The sequence below is a fragment of the Peromyscus californicus genome, unplaced genomic scaffold (assembly GCF_007827085.1).
Source record: "Peromyscus californicus insignis strain IS unplaced genomic scaffold, ASM782708v3 Scaffold_9__1_contigs__length_137607984, whole genome shotgun sequence".
Taxonomy (NCBI): domain Eukaryota; kingdom Metazoa; phylum Chordata; class Mammalia; order Rodentia; family Cricetidae; genus Peromyscus; species Peromyscus californicus.
The window spans coordinates 123,329,593-123,341,819 of record NW_026294617.1 but is presented as its reverse complement, the minus strand read 5'-3'; the positions used below and the strand labels follow the sequence as shown (position 1 = coordinate 123,341,819).

The following is a 12,227-nucleotide window of genomic DNA, read 5'->3' as shown; positions in this document are numbered from 1 at the left end:
GGGGCAGAGTCAGTCATAGTGGCACATGCCTTAATCCCAGCACTCAGGAGGCAAGCAGATCTGTGTTAAGTTCAAGGCCAACCTGATCTACATAGTGAGTTCCAGAGCTATGTGGAGAGACTCTAATCTCCAAAAAACAAACAAAAAGGATTGTACAAACCGAGATCTGGGGATGTGGCTCAGTGGGTACAGTGCTTGCCCAGTGTGTACAAAGCCCTGGGCATGATCCAATTGGGTATGGTCATGCACAGATCTGGAGTTCAAAACCAGCACTGGCTACAAAACCACAGAAAAAGATTATGCTATCTAATTCACACTACCTTAAGATTTTTAGGTTGAATCATTAACAGCTGCATACCATGTCTTTGCTCACAGAAGCAAAACCGGAGTCAAAGAGGCTCAATAAAGGAACAGCCCAAATAGCTCAACCGATGCCCCAAAATATATTTCTAAAAATTACATGCTAATTAAAACTAAGACTTATAATGAAGTACAGCTGGCAAATAAACTATTATTCCTTCATAATTTTAAGGCTTGCAGAAACTTGATAATATTTACTATGTGTAATGACTTTAAATTTCTTAAATAATCATCTCAATTAGGAACAAATTGGCCACTCTGTGAATGCTAACACACTTAAATGCATCAGACTGCCGGCATTATACTACCATCAAGAGTTTAATGGGTCCTGGTGGAGCCAGATATCAAAACAGAAAGCCACTTGTTTCAATGTCATAATAGTCTCCAAACATTTAAAAATACTCAGATTAGGTAGCTCCATCCCATTACATAGCTATTATATTCTGAATTGTAATCTTATTTTGAAAGAAAATATCCTTATGAATATTTAGAAAAGGTGACATAAACCCTTTAAAACACCTACCTTCAAGCCGGGCGGTGGTGGCGCATGCCTTTAATCCCAGCACTCGGGAGGCAGAGCCAGGCGGATCTCTGTGAGTTCGAGGCCAGCCTGGGCTACCAAGTGAGTTCCAGGAAAGGCGCAAAGCTACACAGAGAAACCCTGTCTCGAAAAACCAAAAAAAAAAAAAAAAAACAAAAAAAAACAAACACCTACCTTCTTTTGTACAACTAAGAATGGGCTGCTTCAAAACTAGACTTTGTATAATTTTTCAAAAGAAAACAGTTTTGAAATTTTTATTTTATTCTCTTTTGTGTGTTGGGGGAAGAGCAGATCTGTAATCAAACCCAGGTCTTGACCCTACTAAGCATATACTCTACCACTGAGCTATATAAACAACCCAAGAATACAACTCAAAAGAGTACTTAAGTAAAGGGTATATACAGCAAAGCTGGGGAGATGGCTCAGCGGTAAGGACCATTTGTTCTTGAAGAGGACCTGGGTTCAATTCCCAGTACTCACAAGGAGGCTCACAGCCACCTATAATTCCAGGAATCTGATGTCCTCCAAGGCACCAGGCAGGCATGTAGGGCCCATAAATACATGCAAGCCCCCCCACACATAAATCTTAAAAAATATTTTAGTTAAAAAATGAGCTAAATTAAATCGTCACTAAATTCTTTTAAAAGTTTTAAAGACTCCCTAGAACCCCGCCCCCCTCTTCTCTGCACTCTGAACTGTGTTTTAGAACACTCCATCCATCTCCTCAGGCCAAGCCATTTAATGAAATTAATTGGATCAAACCTCTAGAGAATTCTGAGTCTCTTGGACCTTATATGGAGAGGTTTTTGAGTCCTGAGAACTGAGTTTGAATTCCCAGGGCTGCGTGAATCTGTGTACAGCACTGATGTGAGTCTGTACACCAGCAAGACACCTTCAGCAAACTCCTTTGCTGTTGAGTGACAATGGCCTTATCCTGGATGGGGATAGAAGATGAGAGTAAAACTGCTGTGAGGATCCATAACGGTCCAGACCAGCACACCATCAAGGAAAACTTAACTATCCACATCCTTAGATACCAAAACAACTACTTTATTTTTACTTCCTCAAGAATAAATGTGCCAGGCAGCGGTAGTGCCCACCTTTAATCCCAGCACTGGGGAGGCAGAGTCAGGAGGATCTCTGTGTGTTCGAGTCCAGCCTGGTCTACAGAGTGAGTTCCAGGACTACACAGAGAAATCCAGTCTCAAAAAACCTAACTCCCACCCCCTCCCAAAAAAAAGAATAAATGTGTGATAGGAACAGAAAGTTTAGTTAGGTAGGAGATTTTAGCAGTCTTTGGTTAGATTTATTATAAAATGGTGCTATAGTAATTGCAATATTTGGTTTTAATTTCTTTTGCAGTTGGGAGCACTTCCAGATTTAATATCATAACGGAAGAAGTAACAAATCCATCCTCTGAGGAAATATATTTACTTAACTCCCTGAATATTTAACTTACTAAAGTCATTTGAAGGTGCCCATTTTCACAAAGAGTTTTGTTATCAATGAAAGTTACCACGGAGTTGGTTTAGTCAAGTCAAAGGAGCTTGGAGGTTGTGAGAAGATTCTTAATTGCCAGTGCTTTAGAGCTGGAAAAATGGGGTTTGTTGTTGTTGTTTCCGTTTTTTGTTTGTTGTGTGAGCTTGGTAAAATGCACTTCTCTTGACAAAGACAAGACTGTGCCTTTACCCGGGTGAAACAGAATCCATTGCTGAATATGTATTGTCTATACATCATACAAAATCACTGTCAAGTTAGAACTTTTGTGGACATTTGTGTTTATTGGTTGACGTCAGTGTGTAGTAACCCAATCCTGTGGGATGTGTAATCTTTCTTCTTTCTTTCTTTCTTTAAAGGCAGGGTCTCACTGTGTTACAGAGACCCACCTGCCTCTGCCTCCAGAGTGCTGGGACTAAAGGTGTGCACCTCCACACCTGGGCCGGATGTGCGCGCTTTCCGTGAAACCCTCAAATACTTTCAAATTACTACTATCCTTAAAACTCTTCACTGAAAGTTCTTGTGTTTAAGGGGGTAACAAGATGCCACTTGGTTTTGATCTGTTTCTTTCACCAGAGAATTTTGATATTTACAAGAAAATGGAGAGATTTCTAAAACTGATAACCTAGACCTCCGGTGATTACCAAAAACCACACGCATACCAAACCAAGGAGCGTGACTACTATATATGGACAAACAGACTTAAAAAGTTTTTTCCTACTATAAATAGTGTTTCCTAAGTTTTCAGGTGACCTTAGGAGCTTGGACAAGGACCTGAGTGACGTTTATTTTCATTACAATACCACTATCCCAGGTTTTCTACAAGTGAATGAAATCTTAGCTCTGGGTTTAGTCTGGTTTGTGTGGTGTGTGTAGCCAGCATGCTCACACGCATATCTGAGCTCAAGTGTGAGCGCCAGGGTGAGAAAAAGAGCCTACTAAGTAAAGTGACAGTTTATGAACCCTGTAAAATTCTACCCTGGATCAAATTCAGGTTCACAAACTTCCCAAGTCTTAGAGTTTGCTTAGAGCTACAGAGAAAAAAAATCAAGGCAGTTCCGGCCATCTCAAAACCTACAGAAAAAGCCTGAAAAGAACATTAACATTTACTCACTGTTGTCCTAAGGGAGGAGACACGCTGTCTCTTGGAGAAGAGGAGAAAAAAATCCGAGAAGGGAAAGGAGGAAAAAGCAGGAAGGGAGAAAGAGGGAAAGGGAGGGCGAGAACACTGATTTAATGCATGACATTGGCAGTCACGCGACCGTCTGCAAAAACACTAGCAGAAGCCCACTTGATAAAACACCAGAGCGGCGGTTCTCAACCTGGGGGTCGCGACCTCCTACGGGTCACATATCAGCTATTTACTTTACGATTCCTAACGGTAGCAAAATTATTTGTCGAGTGGCAACGAAATAATTCTGTGTTTGGAGGTCACGCACGTGAGTAGTAAAGGGTCGCAGCATTAGGAAGTGGCTCTGGAGGCTCACGGCGTTGCTTAGCCTGTTGCCGGCAAAGTGTCCTACCTGTCAGTGTGAGTCTTTGGTCCGCAGTCACCGAGAGGACGTGGTTTTCATGCACTTTCCAACTGCCCAAATTTGGAGAGGTTGCCTGAGCTCCGGGAACTTTGGGTGCTGTCCCGCGAGCACGACCCTTCATCCCCAGGGACAGCAAGCGTCCTTTGTACATCCACTTCTGCAGCTTCTTGACTGTCACCGCAGGTGGCTTGAGGAGGGGAGGCCCCTCGGGACGGTCCTCTTGGCTGCTGGATACCCCAGAGGTCACCGCAAGATCCCTATAGGGACGCACGGAGGGCCGGCTCGGGTCCTGGCAGATGGAAGGCAGGAGGGCGGCGGACGCAGCAGCCGAGTGGCTGCCCCGGCTCCAGCCGTCCATCCCACCTCCACGTGGCGGGAGCTCGTCCCTGTCCCGGTGCGCAGCGCACGGGATCCAGCTGTCGCTCGCCCACCGCTGGAGCAGAGGCGGCTGGGGGCTGACGCGGAGGCTCTCGAGACTCCTGCAACTGGACAGCCTCATCCGCGGACTCGGCGGCCGTCCAACCCCCGACTCCTTCGGAGGCGACCGGGGCGGGGACACCTGCTGCGAAGGGCGGTCGCCGCCTCGGGGGCTGCAGGCTAGGCGCACGGCTGCGCCGTGGGGGAGAGGCGGCGGCTGGCCCCGAGCCCGGGCTCCCGCGGGTCCGCCCCGCCGCGTGCCCGAGTCAGGGGGCAGGTCGTGCATGGCCTGGATCAGCAGATAATAGGCCTCTCGCAACTGGGTCTGCAGCCTGCCCGTCTCCAGGCGGCCGCCCTCCACCCCCGGGGAGGAGCCCGCCGCTGGGGAAGGCGAGGCCCGCAGCGCCTCCGCCCCCTCGGGCGCGCAGCCCGCGGGCAGGTTCTCGTAGTAGTCGGCGCCCTCGTCCTCCCCGTCGTCGTCGCCGCTGCCCTCGGGGCCCGGGATGGCGGGAGCGAGCGCGCGGCCCAGAGCGGCGGCCTCCTGAGCCCCGCGAGACCACGGCACCCGCGCGCCTGTGCGCACCCCGGCCTCCCACGCGGGCTGCTCCATGCCCGGGCCCCCGAGCCCGCGGGGCGGCGGGCGTCCCTCGGAGAGCGAAGCCGCCACGGTGTCGGCGCGCAGCTCGAGCGCCCCGGGACCGCGCCGCTCCCGGAGCCGGCCGAGCGTCCTCCGCAAGGGCTCCGCCATGCGCGCCGCCTCAGCAGCCCGGCTCGCCCCGGGCGCGGGGCTGGCTCCGAGTCCCGCGCGGGCGGAGGCGGCGGCTCTCCATGACCGCGGCCGGTCCTCGCCAGCTCCTCACATACTTGGCATAACTCTGCCGCGGCGGGCCGTAGGGGAGGGGAAGGAGGGCGCGGGCGCGGCAGCGCGCATGCCCCGGAACTGGAGCCGCGACGGGGCGCGCGGGCCGCTCGGCTGCGCTGCGTTCCCGAGGTGGGCGCTCCGGGGGCGGGGCCAGCGGGGCTGCAGGGAGGGAAAGGTGGAGCGGGTCCCGCTGCCACCCCGCCGCCACCTTCCCATGCCCCTCCCCGCTGCCCCCCGCGTGAGGCGTGGCTCCTGTGCAGCAAGTCCTAGCTTGAGAGTTAACAAAGACTGTTTGGACGGATCGAGTGTGAGTGCAGGTGTATCTCACTGGAGCGATGTTCCAGAGATGTTCCGATCAGTTCCCATTCCCCGCTCCCCCCTTTCCCCCCACCTCCCCTGAGCTGTTGCAAAGGAATCTGCGAGCCTGGAGAGGTGGCTCCGCTGTTAAGAGCGCTGGCTGCTCTTGTAGAGGACACAGGTTCGATTCCCAGTCCTGCTGGCTCACAGCGGTCAGTAACTCCAGTACCAGGGGTTTGGATGCCCTCTTCTGGCCTCAGCGGGCACCAGGCATGCGTGTTGTAGACAGCCATAGACGCAGGCAAAACAACCGTGTACATAAAAATAAATAATGAAAAAGGAAGTTTGCAGCAATTCCTTTTTGATAAGGTTTTTTTTTAATCCTTTATGTCTTAAATGACCTCGGTTTCCTCTCCTTTAAATCTGTTTTTCCTTCTGCAAAAATGATACGTGCTCACCCAGTGCTAATCCCTACATCAAGCAAAACATGTTAAATGGAGCCACAGGTATCAGAGCCCTGGGTACAACTACCGAATTAAAAACACTAGTTTACAACTTTTAAATGTAAAAACGCTAATTCTTCGTTTCAATTCAGTGTTAAGAGACAGCTGGATTGAAATAGAGAAAGGGTGGAATTTGGAAATACCTGTTCTCACAAAACAGGAAGGCCCATGTATTCAGTATAGGAATACCAAATACAAGTCCCTCACACTGAATTGACCTTTCAATGATACGAGTCAGTATTACCATCATCCTTGATTTCAGCTATACGTTTTAGTTTTCATAATGCACAAATATCTAGCTCATACCTGCACTTAGTAGGTACTCAAGTCCTCAAAAAGCTGTGTTTTCTGCACCATCCTCTAAATTGTCTTAGATCTGTACTCCATTTGTTAGCACCTATCTCTGCCTCCTGGAATAATGTCTCCTACATCTGTATTTGTGGAAATCTTACCCATCCTAGGTGTGGTGTGGTGGTATGCATGCTTGTAATCTCAGCATTGGGGAGGAGGAGGCGCAGGATGGGGCACTTGGAGGACAGCCTGAGCTGTCTAGTGAGACTCTCTCAAAAAAAACTAAAGGAAATGACAAGATGTTTCAGCAGGCAAAGGTGCCTGCCTTCAAGCCTGATTGTTTGAGTTTGAGTTGTATCCACAGGACCCACACCTGGGAAGGTGGGAGCCCATTGTTTTCTAAGCCCACACGTAGCTGTGGCACACTCACTCAAAAACATAATAATATAAGAGGAGGAGGAGGAGGAGGAGGAGGAGGAGGAGGAGGAGGAGGAGGAGGAGGAGGAGGAGAAGGAGGGCCCTGCCCATCCTTATTTTCACCTGCCTTCTTCGCCAGGAAGTCAATGCCAAGCAGGACATGATCTCAAGTTCTACCAAACTCCAATAGTCCTTTATTACTATCCAGCATACACACACACACACACACCCCACACAAACATGCCCCCCCACACACGTCTTTGTCATATTTGTTGAAACAGATTGTTGTAGCTACTTAGTTTTACATAATTTCTATGCGTGTTTTGTCTCCCTTATGAGAAAATTCAAAATTCACCCACTTCCTAAGGACAGAAACTACTATCCCCTGTTGTATTGTGGTGAATACAGCAAATTAAACACTGTACATGATGAACCTTTTTTAATGACAGCGGTATCATAGAAAACAAGTAGCCTCAGTTTCCAGTCTGTTGCTCAACTCTCCACTAGACCATAGTGTATTGGTGTTGTTTTAAAATTCTTTCAGTAGCAATTAGGAAAGACAGTTTTAAAAATAATCTTAATTCTTAATATGAAATGTTACGCTATGATGTTCATACATTAGTACTGACAATGGTGGTATATTTTTATTGCAGGAACCCAAGGCTACTTCATGAATAGTCAAGGCCTAAGAATATTCCCAGTGACTATTCCCACAGGAAATGGCTGATAGCAAAGCTGCCAATACTGGGTTCTATAAACACAATTTGATCTCTATCTCAGAAATTGTTTCCCTTCCAACTGTGTTGCACAATCTTTTTATTCTTTGTAGTTAGCAGAGTTTAAAATGCCATAAGCTGCACACACACACACACACACACACACACACACACACACACACACACACATCTGTATATTGAACTCTGTCCTGAATTCAACTTACTAACTTGTTCAGAAGTCATGAAATTCTCTGGTCAATGTAATATGCCATGCCACGCGTTGCTTTAGGCATTACTCAGAATATGGCACACCACAGTGAAATTCAATACTACTTAAAACTGAGGATGTGAACTGGCTGGGGCTATGGCTCAGTTGGTAGAGTGCTTGCTGAGCAGGCACAAAAACCTGGATTCTATCCCAAATGCCAAATAAATGGCGTGTGGTGACCAACACCTGTGATCTCAGCATGTGAGAAGAACAGGCAGGAAGACGAGAATTTCACAGGTCAGCCTGAGAATGTTCTAGAAGGTGAATTCACAATTTTAACTCTATTTTGGGTCACAGAAATTAATAATACAGCTGTGGCCATTTAACACTATTTAATGGTCTTAAATATATAAATTCTGTTTTTCTATAAGTGTATTATACCTCAATAAGAAGTTTGTAAACATGTTATTCTAAGGCAACATGCCTACAGAACTGGCGTGATCTACAGTGTATTCCACCAGAGCAAGGTTCTGATCTTAGGTTGCTCAGTTATCTCCATCTCCTTGTCTGTCTAATCTTGCAGATTCCCGTGGAAATTAGGGGGTGACCAAGACATTTCCAGTGTTCATGCTTGTTTCTCAGAGGCTTGGCAGTCCTGTCGGTGCCTCATGAATTGACAGCCACGGCATTGGCACTGTCACAAAAGATTTAGCACTGGGATAACAGGGCTCGGAGAGGGCGGGAAGCCAAGCAGGCTGGGATGGTACATCTAGGAGAAGGGAGCAAACACCAGGCTGAGGCACGGGTTCATTAAACAGTCATGGAAGGGACTGTAGCTAAGTTTGTTACAGTCATTTTCTAGACAATCTAGTGTGTTTGTGTCTCACTCGTTCTCAGTCTTCCATTGTAGCCACAAGTTTCTCTGGTCCCACCTGGCCCCACAGTCGCACAGCTGCTTATAAAATAAGCACTCAGAGGCTTAATTTTTTTGGTTTTTGTTTTTTTTTGTTTTGTTTTGTTTTTCAAGACAGGGTTTCTCAAGACGCCTTTCCTGGAACTCACTTTGTAGACCAGGCTGGCCTCGAACTCACAGAGATCCACCTGGCTCTGCCTCCCGAGTGCTGGGATTAAAGGCGTGTGCCACCATCGCCCAGCCAGAGGCTTAATATTAATTACAAACTGTATGGCCTATGGCTCAAACTTCTTGCTAGCTAGCTCTTATAACTTAACCCATTTCTGTTAATCTATGTATCACCACATGTTCTGTGGCTTTACCTGCATCCCATTACATGTTGCTCCTTGGACGGCAGGCTGGCGTTTCCCACCCTGCCTTTCTTCCCTCACTATCTCTTTTGGATTTTCTGCCTGGCTCCATCCTGCCCTGCCATAGGCAACTTTATTATTAGCCAATTGGAGCCACACATATTCACAGCATACAGAAAGACATCCCACAGCATTCCATCATACTCTTAAAGGAACCAAAGGCACCTTTAGCCCTGGAATTTTTGCAGGTCTCTCTTCCTAAATCACCTCACCGGAAGCCTGGGGTGCAGACCTGTCTGGTCTACCATGCAGCTCCCTTGGTACTGAGTAAAAAGTAACAAGCCTACAGCTGATCACATTGACTCCTGACCCAGATGGCGTGTTCTCCATACAGAGGTTTTTGATTAACATCTGGCAGCTTGCAAAATTCCTGTTGTTCCCCACCTTCCTGAAAAGTAATGAAAGGAAAACTTTTGCTAAATTTGCATGTGTTTTCTAACATTTAGAAACATTTAATGTTTTAGAATACTCATGGACATTTTGTTACCTAATCTTATGTGATCTGTATTTATTACTTGCTCAAGTTCACCTCGATGAGATGGGAAAACAGACCTGGCATATGATTGCAAAGCTGCTAAACTCCTGTGGCATTTCCTAGAACATAAATAGATGCTAGTCACTCTTCCTGAGACAGTGCTTGCTCTTACTTGAACATTCCTTGCTATAAATATAAATAGTTTAATTTAATATAATATAATATAATATAATATAATATAATATAATATAATATAATATAAGTAGTTTGATGTTTTGTGATTTTGTGGGAAACACAACTGAATGTTTTAATTTTTCTTAAAGCAATCGTCATCATGGCTGTTAGAACTACAATCTATATTCCCATTTATCTGTGAGTTTATTTGAAAAAAAAAAAAAACAGAATAAAATTTCTTCCAGAAAAAAAAATGGAGTCTGATTTCTAAAGTAGGACAATGCAGTTTATATTGTCATAGTCATGGTTGTGATTGTTTTTGTGGCCAAATACCCAGTAAGACTATCGCTGAAGGAGGAAGAATTTTGTTCGCTTACAGCCTGAGGGCACCAGTCTGCGGTGGGACATCCTCAGCATCATGCTGCTTGCTCACATTTCAAAACAGGGCAGAGAGATGAGACTGGTACTCAGCTCACCTCTTCCTTTCCCCTCCATTACTCCATCCAATCCCAGAGCACATGGACGCGGCCACCAAATTCAAGTTAAGTCTTCCCATCTAAGTTAATCTTCTTTTAAATGTCCTCACAAATGCAGCCAGAGGTATGTGTGCCTCGGGAATCTCTCGGTGATTCTGAATCGAGTTGACAAAGAAGATTGGCCATCATAAGTTGTTTTTTGTTTTCTTTTAATTCACCTTACTTAATTTTGAAACAGAGTCATAGATCAGTCTGGCTTCAAGCTTCTTATATAGCCGAAGATGGTTTTTAACCTTCATCCTTCTGCCTCAGATTTCCAAGTGCTAGGATCACGGATATATGGGGTATATGCTGCTTCTCCTGGGTTGTCACACAGATTTCATTTTTATTTTATTTTGTTGTGGTTTTGTTTTTCGTTTTTGTTTGTTTTGAGACATAGTCTCATTATGTAGTTCTGGCTGTCCTAGAACCACTATGTAGATCAGGCTGGCTTTGACTACACAGAGACCCACCTGCCTCTGCCTCCTGAGTGCTGGAATTAAAAGTGTGAGCCACCACACCTGGCCACACGGGTTCTTCTAAAGATTTATGTTTAGTTCTGTGTATGTGTGTGTGGTTGCTGAGTGTGTGGATGTACATGGAGAACAGAAGGGGCAGTGAGGTGCCCTGGAACTGGAGTTACAGGTGGTTGTGAGCCACCTGATGTGGGTGCTGAGAACCAACCAGTCCTTGGAAGAGCATCAAGCACTCTTGGCTGCTGAGTCATCTCTGCAGCCTCAGTCACAGTATTTCAGAACAAAATATATGTGGCCCTATGATCTCAAGATTTCAGGTGAGTCCCCTGTCTCCATCTTGTTTGGGGAGTATTTCATTCTGTAGCTCAGGCTGGACTACAATTCACTAAGTAGCCCAGGCTGTCTTCAGACTTGCAACAATCCTGTCCCACCCTCTAGAGTGCTGAGGTTACAGGTGTGAGCCACCATGCCCAACTCAGATGAGTTTTTTTTTTAATTAGCTCTTTATCATTTAGAAGTAAATATTGAAATATTTGTAAGGTGATATGAAGTCAAAGATTTACTTCAAATGATTGAAAAGGAAAGGAATGTAGGATGAAGATGGGGTTTGAGTTCAATCTAGGTGACAGGTACATGGGGGCTTTGTTGTTCTAGAATTTTTACTTCAGGATGTTTGAAATTTTCCTATATATATTCAATTTTAACAGGAATAATATATATTTTATAATATATTGTATTAATATGTTATACTAATGTTATGTTAATATACTAATATATATTTTAACATTATATATATATATATATCAGTTTTAACAGGAATAAATCATTTACAACAGGTCCTAGCAGCTTTTTAAAGCAACAAAAGTTTGAAGTCAGACAAATGCACAAAGGCAAAGAGAATCCTTGAGTCAGTTTCCAAAGCCAGAATCCCAGGGCAGACCTCAAGTGACATAAGGAAATATTGGCAATCAGATGGAACTCATTCCAATCCTGCCTTCCCCAGTCACATGCTCCCAAGCCTCCGATCATGAAATCGAACCATGACTCATCTCTGCCAATTCCAAACCATGATTCTTTCCTTCTAAAAATCTACAGCACTTCTGAAATGCATGGCATCCAGGCATGTCTAGTCTTTCCATATTGATATACAATGTGGTCAGTACAAAGTTCAGGCTAGAAACCTGCATAATCAAGTTACTAAAAACAGTTGAAAAAAACTCAATGTTTTCAAACATTACGAAAGAAAACTATGGAAGAAAACTTAAAAAAAATAATAATAATAATAAAAAAACAGGATCTCACTATGTAGCCCAAGCTGGCTTTGGACTCAGAGATCTGCCCCCTGACCTACTGGAATTAGAGGCTGGAGTCACCACCCCTGACTAAAAATCTCAGTGTGTTTAGAGCTTCGTGCTGTGCTGCATTCATCTGCCCTGCCACACGCTGCCCCGATGCCTGCACATGCTTTGGGGACTGTCCCATAGACTTTGCCTTTTTTGTAGTCACATGACAGCTTATTCCACTTTATTCCAGCATCTACCTCATTATTTTATTTCTATCATTTCTTGTCATCTTGGTGATTCCATTATTTACATAAGGATACACCCAACACCCTGGCCT

The 12,227-nt window shown here is 45.5% G+C and overlaps 1 protein-coding gene across 4 annotated transcripts in view; it reads right to left on the bottom strand.

Moving 5' to 3' along the window:
• Syde2 (synapse defective Rho GTPase homolog 2) overlaps nt 1-5,242 on the bottom strand; it is a 34,879-nt gene extending 29,637 nt beyond the window's left edge. For 2 of the 4 annotated variants that reach the window (XM_052731289.1, XM_052731291.1), the window contains exon 1: nt 3,922-5,242. In XM_052731289.1, the coding sequence (XP_052587249.1) occupies nt 3,922-5,098 (1,177 nt within the window). In that variant the 5' untranslated portion in view covers nt 5,099-5,242. The remainder of the gene's footprint in view (nt 1-3,921) is intronic. The other 2 variants (XM_052731287.1, XM_052731288.1) reach the window with 1 other exon arrangement.
• Nucleotides 5,243-12,227: the final 6,985 nt, after the last annotated feature.